We start from the raw sequence: 24,998 nt of genomic DNA, 5'->3' as shown, positions 1-24,998 counted from the left end.
AAAATATTGATCATATATGCTTTGCTGTCAGTCCATGTATCTACTTGTCCCTGGGTCTGCTTGCATTGATGTCTACCACAGTGTCTTTGTTGATAATACCACTGGAGGGGGCCAAAATCAAACATTTTAAATTGTACACAGTATATGGAAGAAAAACTGCACTGCTAAAGTAATTATTGCAGTTAGGCAGGCAGAAAGAAAGCTAGCAGTGAAAATACTGATGACAAAATAACGTTAGAGACTAATGTATCTATCCTGATGAAAATATTTTTGGAACATCATTGCACTAAGACCAGTGTTTGATATATTATAATGTCAACTTGACAGCAGATTAACACATATTTATAAAACATATATAAGTAGTTATATTAGTTATATTGACTATATCAACCAAAATAACCACACATTCAGAAATGCCCACTGATAACAAACCTTTTCTCAACCTCTGCTTTCAAACTAAATAAGCATTAACAATCAAGTGTGATCTCATTCTTTTGAACAGATTTTTATTTTAATTTTTTTGTCACAGAGCTGGTTGGTTTCAGCGGTGTAAATACAGTGCGACTTCTTACCTGTACAGCCAGGCAGAGCGTGTTGAGCATAATGAGCACAAACATGATGTACTCAAAGCCAGTGGAGTTCACCACATACCAGAACTTGTACTGGTACGGGTTCTTAGGGATGTACCTCCTCAGCGGACGTGCCTTAAGAGCGTACTCCACACACTGACGCTGCACAGAAATATACAAAGTTAGTTTTAATGCTCATTTAATGACACAATTAATACTACTGATTTCAGTCCAACTAAGATTATGTATATGATGCTAAGAATGTAATGGTGATAATCAATTCAAGGAATGAATTATTCAATTATGAAAATCATACCTCAGCTTTTTCTTCACACATTACCACAAAGTCAAGAGACCAACTATTAGCTTTTTTTGTGGAATAAGTTAAAATCAGTATATTTTAAGTTCTCCTTAACTTCTCTTTAGTTTTTCACCAAACACAAACAAACACGCTGCTTCCACACACCCATATTGCGTGAACCTGCTGACTCTGACCTGGTTCTTGTCGAGTTCACAGTTTTTGTACTCTTTCTCTCCTTGTTCCTGAAATGTGACGATCACAAAACCTACAAAGATGTTCATCATGAAGAAAGCAATGATAATGATGTAGATGATGAAGAAGATGGAAATCTCCACGCGGTAGTTGTAAATGGGACCCAGGTTCTCCCTGTTGGAGTCGATTGCCTTGTACAGTAAACTGAGAAGAGAAGAGAAGAGACAGAGAGAACATGTGATCCAGTTTCCTTAAATACACATTGTTGATAATACTGACTCAAAGCTTTAACAACGGGATTAAAAAGTTAGAATCTTACGAAGGCCAGCCTTCAAAAGTGGACACGGTGAACAGAGCCATCATAGCCATGAGAACGTTGTCAAAGTTGAAGTCGCTGTTGTGCCACAGTCGTTTGTGGATTGTTGGCTGGTTCACATCTCCTTCCTTATACAGGATGTAGGTGCCCCTAGGAGAAAATCACATGTCGTGTGGAAGTTTAATATTGAAACTAGGATGATAATTGCAGGTAATTAACTGTGAAGAACCAAGACAAGTAAAACTAACTTGCACTCATCTGAGTTGGACTTGGCTTCATCCGTGCAGCGATAGAATTTTCCCTGTGGAGGAAAGTTATGCATATTTTTAAACTATTCTATATACAGTTTATATATATGCATACTATACTCTAATCTCTGACTTAATGTGTAATACAGATTTCTTTTCAACCTCAGTGCTGCTGACCTTAAATAGTTGCACCCCTATACAGGCGAACATGAACTGGAGCAGAGTGGTGACGATCATGATGTTACCGATAGTTCTGATGGCCACAAACACACACTGCACCACGTGCTGTAAGACGGAGACATAAACATGTTTACAGATTGTGGCAGCTATACTGATACTGTGGTTATTGTTGTTGACAAGCTGCAGGATGACTTTGAGATGAGGCCTCACCTTTAGGCCTTTGGCCCGGTTGATGGCCCGAAGGGGTCGAAGAACACGCAGGACCCTAAGAATCTTCACCACAGAGATGGCCGAGGATCTGAACGAAAAAAGGAAAGCAAATGGGTGTACTGGCAGTTTAAGAGCAAGATATTCCAGACTAACAAGTTCAAGTTTGACCGCAGGAACTTTTCCAGAAGTCCTTGAACCATTTCAGGAACTCAGGGACTTTACTTGCTTTCCAGCCAGAGGAACCAGGAACTAAATTCCTTTTGTGCCATAGCTCCTGGTGCCAAATAAATTGTACTTTTGATGGCCCTGGAGCTACTGAAGTGGAGTCTGCAGGGCTGACTGTTGCTCATTATTCAAACTTAAAACTTGTGGCTGCTATATTTTTACAGCTTTATTATAAAAAGAAAGCACTGTGTGACACTAGTATCAATACAAGGACAAGAATGGGACATTTCTTGTAATGTTTGCTGAAAACAATTAAAGTCATGTTGTCGCTTTACTGACTAATCTAAAAATAAAAAAATAAAGAGAGAGTTTGTAAATGAGTGGAGTGAATGAAAGAGAGAGCCAGCAGCGATCAAGAGAACAAAGTCAACTGTTACAGTAAGTATTAAACCAGAAATACATAACCATTAAACACTCTATCTACATTGGAAACAGAGGTTCTGGGGTTCCTTTTCCATCTCTGCACGTCACCTTTGCATTCATTCACAACATCCATTCAAACATTAGAGTCGAACACAGACTGTGTTGTTATTTATTATTCATTCTTTAATCTGTTATCTGGCTAATTTGCCAAATTTTCATGTTGTCTTTAGAAGCGTTGGAAATGCAAACTTGAACACTAAAAGGGGACTTTTGAGTTTAGCTCCTGTGGCTCCATTGTTCCTGGAACTATTTGGTCAAAAAGGGCTAATTGTGTCTGTGTTTGTTTATACTCACTGAATGCCAAAGGAGACAAGGGAAACTCCCACCACCAACAGGTCCAGGAGGTTGAAGTAATTCCTACAGAATGCCCCTTTATGTAGAAAGGCTCCATATGTTGTCATCTGAGGAGACGACAGAGGAAGTTAGAGGAGCAAATGACCAAGAAAAAAACACATATATCATTCAACGCACACTAGTCACACACAGAGTTACACTCCAGAAGATGCAGACACACATACTGTACAGTGTGAACATGTTAAATAGGAAAAACATATGCTCACATACATCACTCTCCACCTTGCACACGCGCACACGTCTCCACACTCTTTTAGATCACTCTGATTCAGGGTGGCGAGCTCAGAGCAGTGAAACAGAGCTAGCTCTACCGTCGCCACCCCCACAGCCCTTAACTACATGAATGTAGTAGTAAGTCATTCATTTCACAATCTACTATGGGATGAGGCAATAAAACATGCATTTTGTTGCCATGAAGTCAGGGATATCTACTACCTGCAAGAGCTGTAGTTATAGTGATTGGAAAGTAGAAATGGCCTTACTGTCACATTCATGTGGACCGTCATCTTAAAGCACATTCCATTATGTTCTTTAACAGTTCAGAATAAGGGGAAGCAGCTCCCAATTAAAACTTCATATTTCAGCAGGCAGAGAAGAAAAACCAGCCAAAATAACTCTGCTTCAAATAATAAAAGGATTAATTTTCCAAGTGCATGTAAATGTGGAGCCTTGCAGAGAGACAGAGAGAGAGGAGCGCTAACTAGGAGCAATTTGAAGTAAAACAGCGGTGGACTTGAAAGGTTTTTGCCCAAATGGGTGCAGCCACAACTCCACATTTCTATGCACTCAGTCAGGGAAAGCAGACTGAACCATGCTCGGCAGGAACATGGTTGGTTTTGCCCCCTCTTTTATGGGTAAACTGAAGAGCAGTCAGTACGAGAGGCATGAAGTCCGCTTCGACTGGAGTTGACTTCGAACACCTCCCTAAAGATGACCTCAAACTCAACTTAAGCCAATGCCTTAACAATGTCTGAACAGCTCACTAAAATGTGTTGCATTGCACAAAGGGTTGCATCATGTTTTAAATATATGCATCATCAAAATCATTTCAGCAATGACTGCCCGAATGACGTGACACCCATGTGAGTATGTAATGTAATGTAGATGTGATGTTTCCTTCCCCAACATGAGTTCTTTGATTAGTGTAATTTGAACAAATCTTGTGTTTTTGTAAGTGTGTGCAAAGTAACAGCTCCAATATTTGCTTTTTAAAAGAGGTGCCGTGAAGAAAAAAGTAAATAAGAGAAAGGAAACAAACAAGCCAGGTTGTACTGAGTGGCAGGTGACACACAAGGAGAGAATGCAGCAAGGCTCTCGTTGTCATTTAAGGGGTTACCTTCAATATGATCTCAAATGTAAACATACTAGTGAAGACATAATCTGCATAGCCTAGGACCTGGAAGGCAACGAGACGTTTGGAGTGTTACTGGGGTATGGTTAGTCACAGCACGGACAGGGGACACATGGCATTTACCTTCAATACGATCTCAACAGTAAAGATAGCCGTGAAAGCATAGTCAAAGTAACCAAGTATCTGCAAAAAGCAACGTACATGTTTAACAAAGACAGGTCATTGTGCAGCTTCATACATCATATGTAAACAAGATGAATGAAAAAATAAATAAAAACATTTGAAGCCTTTTTTTTTAAGAGTTTGATAGAGTAAACATCACACAGTACATTATTACTTTCACTGACTAGTTCATAAAGTGCAAGGTGATTTTACTACTCTATCATTTCCTATGAAACACAGATATCCCTGGCTGACTGTTTATTTTACAGGACTGTACCAGTGCTTTTGCCTGTTTTAGCTTATAAAATATAAATTGCATATTTTTATATTAACATTATTGTCAGCCAAAGTGTACCATACATTCAAACCTTCCAGATAGCAAGGGACATTCATTTAATTTTGGCATTTCAAAAACTTGACACTAGCTTGACATGAAGTACATCGCTGTGAAATAATCACTGGCTTTCTTTTGTTTTGTACAGATTGTGTCCTCAATGAGTTAACGCAGGCAACATTTCTTAAAAGCTCTCCTTTACGATGCATTTAAGGACACTCTGACATCTGTGATACGTGAGCCTCCTTGCAAATATAAGCTGTCTTGCTGTTAAAACAATTCCAAGAGGCAAACGGCATTGTCAAAAAGAGTATGTGAATTTAACCTTTTAGATTTAAAAGGTTAAGGTACCTTAACCCTTAAGTCATGAATGTTGGAACAAACCAGCATGAGCAGAGTCACCAGACGTCGGCATTAAATTTGGACAGGCCGTATTTTCAAGCATTTATCCTGGCGTCGAGATAGAAACTGGTAATTACATTGTATGTATTGTTTTGAAAAAATAAACTGCAATTCACTGAAACATAAGCATGAATGTTTCCTCAAAAGAAAGAAATAAACGTACAAACTCAGGTGGTGAATGCTTTGGAAAATGGTCAGTAGTAATGTAACATATGCAAGTTATAACAAATGGGCTAAAACATGCAAAACCACTAGTGTGGTCAACGAATTATGAAACAGATCTCAAAATGCTAAACTAACTTAACACTCAGAAAAGTTATATTTTCATGATGTAACTTGACCCACTTATCTTCGCAACACAGTCTGTTAGAAGCCATAAATAAAATCCTATTGAAGGGTCGTGGACTTACAATATTGCGAGCTGAGAAGTTTCGGATTGGATCCTCAGCAGCGAGTGACACGGAGCTGAGCATGATGAACACCAGGATGAGGTTGGTGAATATGTGGTGGTTGATGAGTTTGTGGCAAAACACACGGAACCTGGAGGACAAAGGAAATACAACACAGCAACAAGCATCAGTGTGATATGAGGCACTGTGAGTGTGTGTGTGTCCATGTGTGTGAAGCCTGTGTGAACATGATGTGTGAGTGTTTCGTACGGGTTTGTGGTGCTAAAGATGAAGAAGGCACTTCCCTCTGGGATAGGAGTGATCTTCTCCTTCTTTATTAGGTCAGAGATGACCGGCCGAGGCCCCGATGGAACTTCTGGATCCTCCTCCTCTGCCGCAGTGTCGTCAATCTCCTCTTCTTCATCCTAACAGACAAGTAGAAAGTTTGAAAAGTGTGTCAGTGTGTATAACTCCTCAAACTGTAAAGATAAGTTACTGTTAGATTCAGTAAGTCAGGATACCTTGTCATCTTTTTCATCCTCCTTTTTGTCCCTGTAATGAACACAGATATTGTTATGAATGATAAGAGTACATACGAGTATATTTATACAGAGCGATATAAAGTAGTAGGACATCCAGCTGTTACCCTTTCTTGTCTCCTTCGTCTGTGTTGAGAGACTCTGCATCTGCCAAGTTGTCCACAGCGATAGCCAAGAAGACATTCAGAAGGATATCTGAGCAAAGTGTTCAGTAAAGGACAGTTCTCTGCAAAAGCACTTTAACACTGCTTTAAACACATACAATGATGAATGTAGGTCAACTCATGTATTTGCTGTTTCAGCAGTTTCAAGTGTGTTTGTATCAGTGACAGAGGATACAGTTTCCACAGATGAAGAGGATGATGAAGTAAAAGCACACGATCATCCCAGAAGAGGAAGGGCCTCCATACGCCATGATCCCATCGTACATAACAGCGTTCCAGTCTTCTCCGGTCAGGATCTAAAATCGATTATCATATTTATTTTGTGGGAGATGCATCAACCCTAGTGTGACAAGCTTAACGATTATACGGGGCCTGTATGTGTTGACGACACATTTCCACATGCTACGATCCCCCAATCCCTGCTGAGAGTCCACAATAAACCTGTTACAGCTGCTATCAATGGACAGAGATACAGCAGATAGATATGTACGTTGAACTATGGCTGTATATTTCGTCTGATTGACGCTGCCGGTTGGACGGTTCTGGTCTTCCCGTCATCCATTAATTCCTGATAATGGACACCTGATAATGGACACCACGTCGGACAATAAAGGTGCTGTAGGTAGGATTGTGAAGATCCAGGACTTAGCCAAAAATGTTTAACATAGACAACTTCTCAGTCCCTCCCCCCTTTCTGCTAAAGCCCAAACGGTCTCCTAAGCACCTCCCCTCACAAGGGAGAGCTGTGCACGATAGAGCGCGTGTGAAGAGGGGGGGAAGGGGAGTAAACCTATCTGCAGCTCGTGCTCGGGGAAGGGGGAGGGGAAGACGCTATGAAATGTGTGTGCCTGAGCAGTGATTGACACGCAGTTAGACAGTTAGCTTTTTTCATTTTTATCTGCATGTTTATATGCAATGTATTTTCCACCGAAGGCACCAATGGGCAAATGATGGATCTTCTGCTATTCAGATGGGAGTGACTGTGGTGTACCGTTCTGTCATAATCTGAACAGTAAATACCTGAAACACAGTGAGAAGGGCTTGGGGAAAGTTGTCAAATGTACTCCTCTTGGTCTGGGTCTCGTCAAAGTTGAACTTTCCACCGAACACCTGCATGCCCAGCAGCGAGAAGATGATGATGAAGAGGAAGAGCAGCAGCAGCAGGGAAGCGATGGACTTCATGGAGTTGAGCAGAGACGCCACGAGGTTACTTAAAGACTGCCAGTGACTATAAAGCAGTAGAGAGAAAGAGAGACAGGTGATTAACTGAACACCAGACAAACACACATACACACACACACACACACACACACACACACACACACACACACACACACACACACACACACAGACACACACAGCATGGAAGCAGTCTTACCGTGTGACCTTGAAGATCCTCAGCAGGCGGACGCAGCGGAACACAGAGATACCGAGAGGAGACATGACTTCCAGCTCGACCAGAATGGTTTCAGTGATTCCTCCACACACCACAAAGCAGTCAAAGCGGTTGAACAGTGATACAAAATAGGCCTGTAGCCCGAGACTGTACATCTTCACCAACATTTCACATGTGAACAGGGCTAGCAGCACCTTGTTGGCCACATCTGAAACCCAGAATATTAAAAAAAAATAAAAATAAATGGAGAGAGAGAAAGAGAGAGAGATAAGGAGTTAAGGGTGACACATGAGATAGTGTAGGTGGTTATATTGCTGCTGTTAAACCACTTAGAGATCATAAACCTAGGCTGCACAAATATAACAGCTGCACAGACAAACATTGCATTTTAATAAATAAAATATAGATGACACAACAAATTGAACATCTTCACTAATATTTTATTTGTATACATTTCTATTCAAATAATTGAGAAAATAGTTAAAATGTTAAAACAATCCCATCATCATGACTTGCAATATCAAGTAATCCTTTAATACTTTAGTTCTCTTTGGCTCATGGTTGAAATCTCCACCTAGTTTCATTGAAATGTAAGATATCATAACTAAATGAAATAGACAAATGAGGTAATAAAAAATGAATCAAAAGGTTTTCTTTGTTACTTTCTTTCTTTTAAATAAGACTTTGATGTGTGCTGTAGTGCTGTTCATACCCTGTACTTGTGTGAGCCACATTGGCTGGTTGTAATGCTCTGATGATATGGTGAGCGTGTTGAGGAACACCAGGATGATGACCAGCCAATAGAAAGGCACCGATTTGACAGCCAACCGGCACTTCCTGCGGCAGAACCTGTTCCAACGGCGCCAGCGCCGACTGCAGGAGCAGAAAGCAATGTCAGTACGAAGTATAATGCTGATGTGTGTGTGTGCGACTCACTTTGCTAATGAATTGATTTAGAAGAACACAGAATCTGGTCACATAGATTACAGTGTCTAAACACTAAAATTTAACACTAAAATAGTTTAAGGTAAACACTACATTTGTTTCTATTAATAAGAAGAATGCAGAGGAGTGAGGGGAAGGAGTCCCGGGGGAACTGCATCAATATATTTTTTGCAAGTCATACTGTAAAGTAAATGAGCTGAAAAATACTGCGTAAGACTATTCTATAAAAACACCTTATGGTACATGCTGACTTTATAAAAAGCTGTTGATTTATCATCCCCAGTAAAGTCTCATTAAAATACAGTAAAATGAAAGCCAAGCACTTACAAATAAACATTTGTATAGTCTAATGCTATGGTAACAGCTGTACTGTATGCACCATGCAGAGACACACACCCATAAAGATACTGACCTGAACTTTGACTTTGAAATTTTTTGACTGAAAGAAAGAAGAATTTGTCAAAGTTTACAAATGCAGGTTGTAGCAAAGGTTTGATAGGGGCAATGGAGTGGTAGGGAGATGTCCATTGATAACAACGTTAAAGTGTCCAACCAGAAAAGTCAGCAGCATTACAGGGTAGGAAGGCAATATAAACATGCAAGCGAGTTGTTTTAACCATTTGACCGTTAAAAAAAGAAATTGAAATCAAAAAGTGAAGAGAATAGCACTCGATAAAGAACCTGTAACGTGAGGGCTGGATGCTTTTTAAATCTCTGTACCAACACTCACACCAGAAGGGACAGCAAGCCGATGTATAGAAATTCAAAGTAATAACTGTGATCTGGTTTTTGAACAGGTTTGTTGTGTAAAGTTCTCACCACAGAGGTCCGCAGCATGGTGTCTTCTCCTCCTCCCCGTTTTGATTCTCAGTGTTCACAGATTCTGTTTCGCTGGGTGGGACGCTCGCTGCAGCAGCAAATAAAGCAGACATTTACAAAAGAATACTCATATGTGCTTCACAGCACAATATTCTACACCCTTAGATAGACTGGAGTGCAGTACATCCCAGAGGGAAGAAGTGTCTAAAGAAATAAAATGGAGAATGCCTTCATCACATCAGGCTATTCTGACAGGCATTTCTTCAGAAGGAAGTAAAAAGATACACTAAAGGAACACACTTAACAAATCAGCAAAGACAAAAAAAAAAAGTTACACTCGAAAAACTAAGTGCATCACAATATTTTGATACTGATTTAAAAAAAAGGAAGTGACAAAATGATTATATTTTTCATCTCCAAAGCCACGTTGCATCTCCTAAACTTTCAACCTTATAGAAAGGAAAGAGCTTAGCGATGTGGCTGTGCATCACTGTCATCATTAGTATCATTTACCAAGTGCTGAAAGGGAGCTGACATGGGACAGGCGAGTGGACAGCTGCTCTACGAGGGCTGACTGATGCAGACAATGAAGGAGCAGAGGGAAGAGGGGAGCAGGCCGAGGAGGACAGAGCTCTTAAAGCTGTCTCTGAAATACTACACTCAAAGTACTGCCAGCGCTGCGGAAAGACTGTCTGCGCAGACAGATGATGATTAACTGTGCGAAACGTCTCAGTGCTTTAACTCGTATGAGGGAGTGTGGTGTGTGCTGCTTAGCTTATGTAGACGTGTTGGCTTTGATTCCTGTGTGGTCGGACAGCTCTCTGCTCTGAAAATAGTGCTGACTGCTGGAGCAGTGATCTGGGTTTAGCCCTGTTTCCTATATATTCATACTGAGCCGCTGCTTTTAAAATGGGACATGGAAAGGAATCAGGGCGTGCCTGCTATCAAACACAGCTGTATTTCTATTTCATATTAGACTCGTTTCATGAGTAAAAGATAGGCTTTTTTTAATTTAGAACCAGTAGACTTTTAAAGAAGAACAAAACTGGGAGGAAAAACAGGAGAGAACAAAAACTGAAAAAGGCTGTGATGCTCGGACACGACGGGTTTAACACAATAGTAAAGCACAAAGTGATGAGGTATTACATTAGGCTTCACATCAACACACAAACACACACACTCTTACTCAGCTGTCACTCAGGATGCTACAAATGGGATTTTAAGGCCGCTGCTGCTTACCACCTAGTTTTAAGTCCTGATGTGTTCACCAATAATGCAGTTGAGTATTTGGGAAAATCAATGATTCTTCACTGATAGATGGAAGTAAAGTTTAAATGATTATTGTGTGGGTTTTTTTGCCTACAAGATGAAACACAAGCTAGCAGCATGTTGAATAAAAACAACAAATGAGATTTTAGGTTCATGGTTGTCTTTCAATTGTTTATGATATTTAGCATATTCTAATATGTTTAGGTTATTTAAGTTTCCTTTCCTTCTGCACTCTAAGGTATTTCTTTTTGAGCTTATCTTTTCTATTTAAATCTGTTCTATATGATGTTTTATTGTAATGTTGTGTTGAATGTTTGAATGTCTTGTCTGTCAGCTCACCGAGGCAACTTCCTAACAACAGTTTTTGGAAATGGCAATAAAGTCAACTTTGTAAGGTCTAATCTAATCAGGTCTAATCTGATTTTGACCTAATTATTGACACATTTTTCTGCATCAGATTAATTTGAGCATCAAACACATACACACGCACGTACACAAGAGCAAGAGAACACTGGAGGGAAACCACAGGATTTACCATGAGTGTCGGACGACTGGCTGAACCACCCAAACCTTCCTTTCTTCTTCTCAGTAAGGTCAGCCAGAGTCACCCCTTCATGTGTAATGCATGCAAGCCCATGCATTCAGACACAACAGCACAGCAGAGGGACATGGGGGGCGAGAATGGGCTGCTATCAAAATGGGTCAGAGCAGACAAGCACCACAGGACAACAACAGTATTCAAAATATCAATATCCAACAATGACAAGAGCAGCAGGAGTCACAGGGGCTGCAGACACTGAGGAGGGCAGAAGAACAACACGGAGAGCTGTTAGTCACTGGAAGCGCCTGCAGGTGACGAGGCCCTTTGCTAACATGTTACAGTGACAATTAAAGCATTCACATGTTAACGTGCTAGCAGGGGCTCATTTATCGTCGACAGACACCAAAAGCCAGGATGGATGTTGAAGAAAAGCAGTATGGACCTGCCTCCTCGTCACACAGAACCTCCACAGCTTTAACTAGGAGCCTAAACATCTAACTTTATACATGAGGTATGACTAGAGGAAAAGACAGGTGGGAGAGGCGACAGTAAATGGACAGAGTACATTCAAAATGACGGAAGATCGTAATGAGCAGACAGAGTGTATAAAAATAAAGACCAAACTATAAGGTGAATCAGTTTCTCAATTTCTCTGTTCTGCATAGTGTCTGCTGCTTATATAAAGAGGATTTGGATTAAGAGTTTTTCTACTGCTCAAGTAATATCTTTTTTTCCTCCTTTTACCCTTCTCAGATAAACTCTAGTGGTACTCACAGCATGCTCCACTTCCATCAGTGACATGGATCGAGCGTGAAGATATTAACAATCTGTACAGCTCTGCTTCAAGCACCTTTCATATACAAAACAGTAGTCAAAACATGCCCCTATGTTATGTAGGTATGCATCTATGCGTGTGCACTGTGTATAATGAAAGTATCACTGACTATAGCACAAATATTGTCGATAATTTTACTAATCGTTAAGGGAAAAATTCCATCATCAATTGTTATGAAAGTGTTAACCGTGCAAATTTGCGGCCACAATTGATCAACCTGCTTCATCTATTTCTGCTTCAGTTAGTGATTTCCTACAATTCCCAGAATTACTTTTGAAAAGCTTAATCAGACCAACAACAGATCTGCATGAATTGCATTATGGACTATTAATGCTACTGTCGGTGGAGAAAGTAAATAATTCTCTCTCTGAAGATTTTTCTTCTTGCCTGGTTTTTAAAAGTTGATGCAAAATCGTGGAGCTAAATTAGGAGCATGTCTTAGCTTGGAGCTTCTTTTTTACCTAATTAATACCAGCTGTATCTATGCTAGATTTGTCTTAATATGATTGACCAGTTATTTGGGTCAATATGAAAAATGGAGCACTTTCCACCCAAATGGACACAGGAGTGCTAGGAAAAGCACCTGTTTTGTTTTCAACTGTATGATGGGATAATACATATTTCTCCTCCTGAGAGAAATTATAATTCTTTTCTTTTAGCTAATCCACTTTTTCCCCTTTTTTTTTTACAAAACGACCACACTATAAATTTCTTAAGGACCAACTCTTGCATTTTCTGATTATATAAAAATACTCTGAGTTATAGTTCAAAACCCTCTCAAGCCACCAATAATACACACTGCTGGATATTTGTCTAGATGCGTCAGTAACAGATTCGATCAGTTTGCTGTATTGAAGGGCTCTTGTGATGCCAGCGCAGCATTACTCTGGGAGGAATGGGAGAAGGTGCTTACGGTTGCGCTTGGTCCCCTCATCGGCCTCATCCTCGTTGTCAGGGTCGATGTCTTCGGCCTGAGTGATCCAATCCAAGTAACCTTTCAGATCCTCCTCCAGCTGCTGCTTCTCACGCAGCTTCTGGAAGTCTCCACGGGCTTTAGCCTTCTCTCTCTCCTTGGAGAACTCTCTGGGTTTGCAGAGGCACACATAGACAAAAAATGCAAACACATACAAACACACAGGAGTACATAAATGACCCAAAACACATAGAGAAACTTACTTTCACAGCAAACAAGAAAAAGGTTGTTTTTTTTTTTCCACACAATGGAATTAAACAAGTCTTCCTTCCTATATTAAATAATCTCTAACAATCTGAACGTTTCCACTACACTGCATAAATACATTCTACATATTCACATACTTCAATCATAACCTTTCAATGCCTTGTGTGTTTTTGTGAACCCTAGCCACTGGAGGGAGATGTACACCTTTGAAAGACAGACACAGCACTATATTTAGAGCCCGACAGTACAGTAGCGTATCCTTCAGGCAAGCATCTTATTCATACAGAAAAGGTAATTTAGGTGGACAGATGGTTTCAAGAGGAACGAAACATTTGCACAACATCTAAACTCATATATTTTATAGAACAACAACTGTGGAAACTGCAGTATGTAGGGATTCAGAAGATGATACATAAATATATTCAGTGGACGGTGGGATGTTGTCTTTACTGAAAGAAATATGTATTGAAGTTGTGATAACAAAAAAGCCAAAAACAAAGAGACTTCGTGGTAAGAGGGTAGCAAAGCAGCATTTGTAATGCTGCATTTAGAAAATTGATGCAAGTAACAAATTGTGCCAATCTACAGCAGCCAACAGGACTGCAGGAGTGTCTGAGTTGATGATTTTGCTAACCTTGTTGGTTTTTTAAAAAACATCTGGCTTTGCTGGCTGGTCAACCAGCCAGAGTTAATTCAACTGTAATACCCCACCCCCCACTCCACAGATCTGGGAAAGCAAACTGGGGTTTGAGAGAGCTTAGTAGCGCAGGGGGAGTGAAGGCCGAGGAATAAGATTAATTTCCTTCTCAGGAGGTTGGGTGGGTTGAGGCTGGGGGTGGGGAGGGGGGATGAGGAGGAGGAGGAAACGCTCACTTTGCAGTTGCTACAGAAAGAACGTGATAGTTTGACACCAATGTCTGAGAAAAAATATTTATATATCTCGTGGTCCTAACACAGAATAGCCAATCACAGGTTTAATAGCTCAATATTTTTGTATAAAGATTTTCAGGATCTTACTTCCCAAGACTGCAGCATAGTTTATACTTATGTATAGGCTAACACTACATACTAAGCAAATTACAAACCACTACATACATGCTTTGCACACTTCAAACGAAAACCACTGCACACGTTTCCTCTTACCCACTCAGCACACCTAACACAAGGTTTAACACAAAAAAGGATCCCAGTATAATCAGGCTAACAAAGTAAATCCAAGGTGTTTCCCATCCGATGGCGTCGTTGACCTACGGGAGCCAAAAGTAGCCGTTTAACAGACAGAAACACAAATAAGAACAGAGAACCTGCTGCCTGAAATCAAGCAGAAGGTCTCTGTCTGCAAAGAGAGGAAGATGCTTACCCGCTCAACACACCCAAAACCAGGTTAAGAACGAAAAAGGAGCCGAAGATCACAAGACTGACAAAGTACACCCATGGAAGCTCAAGGCCCATAGCATCATTCATCTGGAGGAACAAGCATCACCACAGAGGAAGGAGAGGAGGGGTAAGAGAGGGAAAAAAAGAGTGAAACAAACTGTTAAATGTAGAAACAGTCAGAAAAGAAAAACAGAAGAAAAGATAGTCAAAAGTAGCTTTTTCTTCAGATGAAGAAAATAGAGATCTTGCAGGAAAAGTACCAGGATAGCATCTTATTGTTGTTGTGAGTTGTTGTATGCATCCAATCATTTAGTCAATCAATCATATCAGAGCGATAAGAGCTGCCTCAGGAAGTTATCAGCAGCTCCATCTTCAGAATGTCAGTCACATTATTGTTGTGTCTGATCTGAGTCGACGTTTAAGCTGAAGGCGTGTGACAGTCACAGGATATTGAACTGGGAGAGCAGAGACTCACCCAGTATAACACATCCGTCCAGCCCTCCATGGTGATACACTGAAACACTGTCAGCATGGCAAACAGGAAGTTGTCAAAGTTGGTGATGCCACCGTTGGGACCATGCCAGCCTTCCCTGCACTCGCTGCCATTGATGGGGCATTGGCGCCCATGCCCTGAGATCGCACATGGAGCTGGTTCCTCTTCTGCTATCACATCTGAAGAAAGAGAGATACAACTAGGATTGTAATCATGTATGTATTATAATATGTTAAAAATATAATTCAAACAGTGGTCACAAACCAAAGCCCCCTCAGACAGTTTCATCAGGCCCTGACCATGTTCACGATGTATTGTTACCAGAGATGGGGACTCGAGTTTGAGACTCGGACTGGAGTCACACTTAAGTCACACACACAGAGTGACTTGAGCCTTGACTTGAGACTCGTCCTCAAAAGACTTTAGACTCGACTTGGACTCAAGATGCGGGACTCGTGAACAATCTTTATTATTAGGAAACGTCCGATGAGCCGAATGTTATTCCCCTCCCTGTGTAACCTACAACCAGCCTACAGTACGTAACACGTAATACGTAACGTATCTACTGTGGGCAGCTACACGTGAGAGAGTACAACAAACGAGTCAACCGCAGCGGCAGCTGCTGTGCCATTCATCAGAAGCTTTAGCTTTAAAAACTTCAGACAACAAGGCCAAACAAAAGTAAGATTGAATGTGTGGTAATATGATAAAGAAGTCTGGCTCTACCACATCTAATTGTATTAGGCACCTAAAAACATATTCTGATAGGTTAACAAACATGTTTAGCTCAGCATTGGCCATCTAACGTTAGCTTGCTTTAGCTACGACCTACGGGAGGTTAACCCCGACTGTCATTCGCTAGATGTTATGAAAAGATCCTTGAATTCCTTATACAGTATATACAGTCCTTCCAGAAAAATGCGAGTTTTTTTGTGATTGTTGCGGGCAAAAATCCTTGATTATGTGGCACGTTTTCTTAAAAAATGCGATGGAATATACAGGATATTTATGCAATTTTATGCGAAGAAATTGCGGGAACTTGCAAAAACTGCGATTTGATGAAAAAGAGAAATAAAAATTGATTCCCCCAACTTTTTGATGATGTTCACGTCGCGTAATTACGTCACTTCATAACGTTCCCATGGCAACAGGGGAAAATGGCTGCTCTTGTATGAAGTCAACACAACATTTTTCAACTTTCTGCTAAGATATATGTGAAAATCTGCAATTTATGCGGCGAAAGTGCGGCGTATTTGAAAAAATGCGGCCCCCGCATAAATATGCGGCCTTTGGCTGATTATGCATTGAATTATGCGATTGCATAATCGCGTTTTTCTGGAGGGACTGTATATAGCATAGTGTTCTAAGCAGCCTGGATGGAACGCAGCAGGTGATATAACATTATAACCACGAGAGACTTGAGACTTGACTCTAGCTCAGAGACATGTGAGCATCTCTTATTGTTACATCTGGCCTTCAAATACATTTCTTTACTTTTTCTCATTTTAATTATAGTAATTGTAGTATATTAATTATAATCATTTAACTTTCTAGCAAGACTGCAAAATTAGCGAATAAAAATGGCTTTTTATTTCACATTTAGGCTTAACTGCGGATTTAACACTTGCTTTGACCAACAGCACCTTACACTTTCTAAACCTTAAAGAAAGGTTGACCACGAGGACAAATAGTTTTAAGAGTGGTGGATTGTTTTCCGTCATGGAGTGTAACGTGACTGCCTCCCTTCTCATCTGGAGAGGGAGGAGAAAGCTGCAGTTCTCCAGGAAGACGTTCTCACTTGGCATTACTCTAAGGAACATACAGAGCAGCATGATGTACATGGAAGGGAGGGAAAAACAAAAACTGTGTTTTAACAGGCCCTCTTGGACAAAACAACCTGGCCAGTGCATCCACCAGGTAATGAAGAGATTTGCAATGTCAGAGTATAAATGTCATCACCTGCATGAGACATCCATGCCTGTGACTTTCTATGCTTCAGTTTGTGCAATATGTCATGCACATAAGCTATTATGTCAACCTGACTTGATTAATTGTGTGATGAATCTCTTATACACCTTTTAGGTGGGCCCACATGCTGTCAGATTAAACATTAGGTTTCACCTTCATAATGGAGAAATGCATCTTGATGTTTGTTGAAAGTCAGTGTAGGTCAGTATAGTTTTACAGTATTCAAAATACTAGATGTGTAGACTAGAAAGTTGACTTAATTTTATATGTACAACAGACAATCAAGAGGGCATACCTGAGCCAGGAATAAAGCAGGTTGCGTGCATTTTACCGATGAAAAGCTCCAGGCCGATAATCGCATAGATGATGATGACAAATAAGACCAGGAGGGCAATGTGAAGGAGAGGGACCATGGCTTTAATGATGGAGTTCAACACCACCTGTAAACCTAAGCAAGGAGGAAAATAAACATATTATATGAAGCTTGGCTGTACTTTGAATGCACAGTAAGAAACACAGTTGCAAACGTCAGTTGGTACCAGTCTCCATCCATGTACTTATTGCAACAAAATAACTATTGTGTCTTTTGTAAGTCATGATGGTTCACATTATGATGGGCTAATGACCTAAATATAAAACTATAAGACATAAATTATAATATTTTTTTATCAACATGCAATCTGAGTACTGTAGACGACTGTATGTTTCCCCCACAAGTAGGAAGTGGAAGTGGGGAAGACCTAGTCTATATCGACGACGTTTCACGGATTGCTCCCGTGCCACCGGCCAGATGTCCCTCATTTCAGCCGGATGTCCGGTACCTTCCGCTTTCTTTGTCTTAGAATTTTAAACTCCGGTGGATTTATGAGGACTATGGTTAACTGCTCCTCAGATCTCTGCAGGGTAAATCCAGACAGCTAGCTAGACTATCTGTCCAACCTGAGTTTTCTGTTGCACGACTAAAACAACTTTTGAACGTACACATGTTCCCCCAAAACAAGTTCCTTCCCAAGGCTATTTTGTAGAGGTGCCGTTGCTCCGTCCAACGCTTAGCACTGCCAAAGACGATTGTGATTGGTTCAAATAAATGACAATAAACCAGAGCATGTTTTACTCCCATCCAGGACTGTTGTGTGGACTAGCCAGACCCTCCTCGCTATGGAGGAAGGTCTTGTAATGCGAGACTAGGGAACACCCAGGACTAGGTGAAGAAATTAATTCTCCACCCTGACATGGGAATGCCTCGGGATCCCCCATTCAGAGCTGGTTAATGTGGCTAAGGAAAGGGAAGTTTGGGGTCCCCTGAAAGAGCTGCTGCCCCCGCGACCCGACCCCAGATAAGTGGATACAGATGGATGGATGGATGGATGGATGATACCAGTTTCAGTATATTATACATTTCAGTACATATAGAACAACATATAGTTCATAAATGTGTCAGAAGTGTTTACTCTGAGGTTGTTTTTATAACAGAGCTCATGCCTCTAGGGTGCTAATGTAGATGTTGAATAGATATTTTTGAAAAACAGTCCTCAGGGATGATACATAGACCATCTGGACTTGTGATGTGTAACCCTTCAACCTACAATTTACTGGGACTAATAAAGGTTAAGATCATTATACAATATATACAGAAAATATGTGGTAAATCATGTATCTTATCTTATGTATTTGGTTACACAGGGTAAACATGGCGTTTGCATATGGAGCTCAGTACTTACTGGGTACTCCTGAGACCAGCCGCAGGGGTCGCAGCACACGGAAGGCTCGAAGGGCTTTAACATCGAATCCACCTGGTTTTCCTCCATGTCCTTGCATTGACGGATGGAGACCCTCTCCTTCTGCTTCGCTTTCTACCTTCTCTTCTTTGGTCAAAAGCTCCAAGACAACACTGAAGAGTCTATCAGAGAGCAAAGACAGAACCCCACACTATTAGTCTACTGAGGAAAACATTCTGTATAACATACAACAACGTGTTTGCATTTGAGCTGAGTTAGCAGGGCTGAAATGATTAGTCGATTATTCAATTAGTCGATAAGCAGAAAATTAAGTAATTTGATTTATTGTTTTAGTCCATTTTCAAGAATGGAGATGCCAAACAAACAATTTGAAGATGTCACCTTTGGCTCTGGAAAATTATACTATGCATTGTTTTTTATAGAAAGAACGACAATTATATCATCAACAAAATAAGCAGGAAAAAAAGCAGAATTGTCAATATAAAAAATTGTTCCAATCCTAAATATCATTTCCTTTACAGAGAAGAGTTTTCCCAAGCAATATAGGCTACTAGATGTGTGCTTTTTGAGGGGTCGTATCTGACGAACAGTTTGATGGAAAAATAGCTTTGATTTTCGATGGGAATAGGTTGTTCTGCTTTCAGAGAGGCTTTCATAGAATGCATGATACATCCTGCATTATAATCATGAGTTGTGCATTAGTTAAGCATTACAAATAAGATTTCTACCTTTATTATACACATATAATCAAATTAAAACATTAAAACAGGTTCAAAGACCAAGCACTAAACAGAACCCATAGAATGAATGCATTTCATTTCATCAAGCATCATATATTATATAGTTTTCCATCATAAATTAATCACAAGTAAATATTCTCTTTGTACTTTGCACTTACTTAATTCTGTTAACTGTACATTTAACAGTGACTGCAATGTACCGATTCAATTCATCTTTTTAATAATGCTCTTGACTGGATACAAGCTCTGTCACAAAGCCTTCTTACATGTTGCCCTTTCCTGGCTGAGAGCATTTTTATTTTACTGTTGTTGATCCCCCAAAGCATGAGCTGTAACACTATAATGTATCATGTGCCAACGTTTACTTTACAGCCACCCACAAACCATACTGATATCACCAGGATATAGTTGGATTAAAAGAGTACTACACATATTAAATGCAATGCACCATTAATTTTAATATGTTACATTAAAACTGGTTAGTAAACACTGTAGTGGTAGCTTCCACATATTCATAGTAGTTGTACTTTCACCAGGGGCGATGCTGAGAGTGCAGTACAGCAGCATCTCATCCCCTTTGTCTCAATGCCCAGTTACAGTGTACAAACAGCAGATAAATGTACAAAAGCTGTTTCCTTACTGTGGTCACAAAGTGAAATCAGCAGTGAACAAATCCCTCACCATGAAAAAGGACACTTCATTACAGTCAGTTAGACGTTCCTCGCCTAGCCAAGAGGGGAAATCATCTCGACACATCATCACATCAAATCTGTGGACTGTGAGCAGTGAATGAAGCTGCCGATAGGAAGGAGTTCTGAGGGCCTATAAGCACAGTCTGCTCAGACTTATGTTATACTGAGTCACAGCTGTAAGACTGACTGCCTGCCACTAGGGTTTCATTACTCATTCAGTCACTTTCAAAAGAAAACATATCGACACCTTTTTTTACTGCATATACCTGAAGAGAACCGCTTTGATGAAAGTGATACATCTGGTTTCTTTACCGGTCAAGCTGCATAACTTAAATGTGTCAACTCGATATTTAAGGAGTCATACAAGTGGTTTTAACTGTTTTAGTCTATTAACTACAAATCACTTTAGAAAACTGATGTAAACCATGCTACTGTGTGAATGTTGTTTTCTCCTGCTGGTTTCAATATATACTGTATCTGTATGGAAGTCGATGGCTAATTGATTTTTACAGTGTGAAGGAAAACATGGAAACAATTGCTGCATGGAAAATTGTACATCCCAATATATAAAACTGTATAACATGCATTTAAAAATGATCAACACTTGGTTAATATAAATCCATTATTGACTGTCTTTATGTTTTGGTCTCTTTGGCTGCCTAATGCTCCACTACATATGTTCACCAGCTAGTTGCCAACTGAAAGGTGGGGGAACTGCAGATTAGGGTGATCATTCTAGTTGTCATTAAATCCATTGCTACTGTTATGTAAAAATATTGATTAGTGCAGCTTTAAGATCTGCAGTTTAAGAGCTTAAACACACTGGCATGATCCCTAAATCTTCCGATCTCATCATTACTCACCTCTACTACTGTACCCTCAAAATTGAATTGAAATTGTCTCTTTTTTTGATAAATTTAGATTTTTCTTTGTTGCAAAGCTAATTTACATTTCTGAAACCCACGTCCTTTTACAGTAATACAATTATGTTTTTAACAAATCTTCCCCCCACCACTTGTTTTTTACTTCTTTTTTTTAAAAATAGATAAGTCAAAAAAAGAAGGATTTTTACTTTAACATTATACCCCATAGACCTAAGATATTTTCTTGCATTTCAACACTTTTCTCTCTGTGAAGAGCAGTATTGAATAAAGAAATACATTAAAGCACGGCTGAATCTTCGGGCACCTACGACCTTTTGTTAACATCTGTTGAACCATAAGGTGACCTGCTATAATCTATACATACAAAGACATACAAACATATTGAAGCGTGCTGTGAAGTAGGCTGAACCTTGACCTTTTGACATGAATTTATATAGCCGTTTTAGAGTCACATTGACCTAGCTATATATTGTTACTGGCAGTATTATTTCAGTGGGTCATTTCAGTGATTTAGCAGCCACAGTCACTCTTCATAGCAGGAGCAGCCGTCTTTGCATTTGACTGCATGGCAGATCAACTCTGCATGCTGCAAACAGACAGAGATCTGACCCGGCTACCCACTGGACTGTGTGTATGAGAGGAGAGAAAGAGGGAGGAGAGAGAGGAAGGAAGATAGAGGAGAAAAAAGAGAAGCTGCTATAAGGATGAAGATAACACGAGGAGAGAGTGCAGGAGATAGGAATGAGGGCAGAGTGAGGTGGGGAAGTGTAAAGCTTAACGTACAAGATCAAAATGGAAGGGGAAGTAAAAGAAAGAGCTGCAGAGACAAAAGCAGAGCAGTATGGAAGAGTGTGAGCGAAAGAGTGAGAGGAGAGGGAAAAATGGGAGGGAGTGTTGGAGAAGAGATGAAGTATGGAGAGATGGTGACTCACGCCAGTGGTGGTAAAGCTCTGATTTATTCTCTCTGTCTTTTCTGGGTCATATACTGTGGGTGTATGAGGGTCTCTATTCGCACTTGGCCGCTTGGAACAGAGGCTTAAGCAACTTTAACTTTAACACCAACTGCCTCTCCCAGAAACTGTCAAATTGTAAACTGCAACTGTCAAACTGAGATCAAAGTGCAAATCCAAACCCCAAACTGAAATAATAAAACCTGATGATCTGGTCTGCAAAAGGACAAAGTTAATAGGTTAAATCAAACACATTATACAAAAAAACACTAATTGAAATAACTGAACTTGAGGACTTACCCTATGACAACAATGACGAAATCCAGCATGTTCCAACCGTTTCTCACGTACGCATTCTGGTGCATCACCAAGCCGTAAGCAATAATCTTCAGAAAGGTCTCAATTGTGAAAATGATGAGGAAGGCATACTCAACGGTTTCCTGCAGACACAGAAAAACTATATATTTTTTATAGGAACAAGACATGATGGATTATCATGAAAAAGCATGAGCATGGCATTAATAGAGTGTGTTGGCTGGATGACGCAGGCAGGTACAAACACTGAAGCACAAATACAGAAGCACACACAGACACGAACGGATAAAGAATCTGATGTGACCATTTCAATCCATCTCTGTAGTATTGATGAATGTGCTCAACAGAGTAAAGACAAAGCTAATTTTTGTGGAAGCAACTGTTAAACAGGTACCTGTTTATCAGTACGTACTGTACTAGTACAAAACGTAGTACAAAAAACACAGTAAATTGGAAAGAATTACACTGCACATTGCATGCCATAATCTAAGGCATAATGTATTTGTTATATCCATGACAAAATATGATGTTATATTTTTATAAATACATTAGAATGTTGTTAATAAGCCAAACCAAAATAATGAGGTGCATGTTGTTACACAAATGTCATTCACAGAGCATCAACAATAGTTTTTTTTTTTAAGATTATATTTTGGGCTTTTCTGCCTCTAATTTGACAGGACAGCTAGGCGAGAAAGCAGAGAGAGAGGGGGAAGACATGTAGGAAATCGTCACATGTCGGATTCGAACCTTGGACCTCTGTGTCGAAGCATAAAACTCTCAGTATATGTGCGCCTGCTCTACCCCACTGAACCAACCCGGCCACCGTTAACAAATTCAAAAAGTAAAAACAACATTGTTTAACCAGAGCAGCCAAATCTCACCTTTTCTTGACCTCATTCTGACCTGATTTGGTTCTCACACTTTCCAACAAGTCTCAGAACATATTCACAGACCACGATGAGAACCATCACAACATGAGAAACCTTGGCTAGATGCAAAAGAACATTTCAAATTTTAGAAAGGAAAGGTAGGGACATTGGTGTTTTTAAGTATCATGTAACCTCAATTTGAATAGAGACAATAAACTGGTTATCTTAATGGTTTATTACACACCAAACCAATCTGACTGTGAACACACAACAGAAAATAAAGTGGGCGGACAGCTGACCACGGACATAAATGTACCTTCTGAGTCTGTACGACAGGAAATAACTAGTCAACAGTCTGTACTCGTAATCCGCAAATAATAAACAAAAACCGTTGTTATTAATTTAGAAGATTAATTGATAATACATGATATGTAGGTAAAAAGTTATTTGGCTGTGCACAGGCGTTGTCAGCTTTGCAACTCAGCATTGCGTCTTTGTGGAAGAAAAAAATGGAAAAAGCACAAATAAGGACAAAATGACATTAATTGGGTGAAAACACAGATTCAGTAGGCCGAACAACCAGTCAGAGATCTCTCACCCACCGATGCATGAATGTATCTGAGAGAAGTTAAAAAAAGGAAAAACACTGAATAAAAATACAGTTTCTAGAAGGTATGTGGAATCAGTGATGTAACTCAGCATTGCGCCTTTCTCTGGGTTGTTTCAAAGACAGAGAGGAACACGGGAACATCAAGCCATCAGGTTGAGGTCGATTGGGAGCGTAGCAACACGTTGCTAGATAAAGGTGGTATTTTCATGTTATGCAGTAAGATGTGTGAGAGGCAGAAGGTGCAGACAGCACAGGGTGACTTAGCTTATTGAGGACAGTCATGGGACCTCCCTGGAGATATGAAACCAGAGAGAGGCCCTTTCATCCTTTATGCATGAGGCAGGTCAACGTAAACTCTGCTCAAAGGCTGGTATACATAATATTTGTCGGTCAACACAAAAGTCATTGAACTTTTCACATGGGATGACCATTCGGCTCTTATAATACACAATAGAGACAATTACTAAAAGCCACACACACACACACACACACACACACACACACACACACACACACACACACACACACACACACACACACACACACACACACACACACACACACACAAATATTATTATTATATACATAATAACCTCCTCCACCTGAGGGAGTACTTAATCCTTTGCTCTGTGTTCTCTGCGGACACCATAAATGCAAGAGCACTGTGGGCTGTGGGGCTCGTTTTCCCAACAGTTTACTGCAGATTGTGAGAAGCACTTAGCCCAGAATAGGAGACATGGGCCCCTTTGTTACTGATGTAAAAGGTTGAGTTAAGCTTATGGCTGCTGCCTCTGTGACGGAGCATGCTCGTGCCGCAGGGAGCAGAGAGAACAGAACGATTCATACGAGGATGGAAGGGAAGTGACAGATAAACAATTTTAGATGCATTTATGGACCAAGAGCAAACTGCTGCTGCAGTAATCTGTTGGTGTAAATGAAGTTTCGCTATAGTACTATTATCAATAGTATAGTGCAGTGTTAGTCACCTAAACATATCATAGTGCAATTCTTTCA

At 40.1% G+C, this 24,998-nt stretch overlaps 1 protein-coding gene across 1 annotated transcript in view; it reads right to left on the bottom strand.

Annotated features, from left to right (window-relative positions):
* cacna1da (calcium channel, voltage-dependent, L type, alpha 1D subunit, a) overlaps positions 1-24,998 on the bottom strand; it is a 58,225-nt gene that overhangs the window by 16,470 nt on the left and 16,757 nt on the right. The window contains 23 exon segments of the mRNA XM_028574939.1: positions 573-731; positions 1,065-1,266; positions 1,382-1,528; positions 1,627-1,679; positions 1,804-1,911; positions 2,017-2,104; positions 2,959-3,065; positions 4,493-4,552; positions 5,678-5,807; positions 5,927-6,208; positions 6,303-6,390; positions 6,535-6,655; positions 7,380-7,587; positions 7,738-7,963; positions 8,468-8,628; positions 9,113-9,139; positions 9,520-9,607; positions 13,078-13,247; positions 14,705-14,808; positions 15,197-15,393; positions 17,478-17,630; positions 18,904-19,082; positions 22,488-22,627. Coding sequence (XP_028430740.1) covers positions 573-731; positions 1,065-1,266; positions 1,382-1,528; positions 1,627-1,679; positions 1,804-1,911; positions 2,017-2,104; positions 2,959-3,065; positions 4,493-4,552; positions 5,678-5,807; positions 5,927-6,208; positions 6,303-6,390; positions 6,535-6,655; positions 7,380-7,587; positions 7,738-7,963; positions 8,468-8,628; positions 9,113-9,139; positions 9,520-9,607; positions 13,078-13,247; positions 14,705-14,808; positions 15,197-15,393; positions 17,478-17,630; positions 18,904-19,082; positions 22,488-22,627 — 3,198 coding nt within the window.

The sequence above is a fragment of the Perca flavescens genome, chromosome 4 (assembly GCF_004354835.1).
Source record: "Perca flavescens isolate YP-PL-M2 chromosome 4, PFLA_1.0, whole genome shotgun sequence".
NCBI lineage: Eukaryota > Metazoa > Chordata > Actinopteri > Perciformes > Percidae > Perca > Perca flavescens.
The sequence above is the reverse complement of the archived record's forward strand: the minus strand, read 5'-3'. Positions and strand labels throughout refer to the sequence as shown.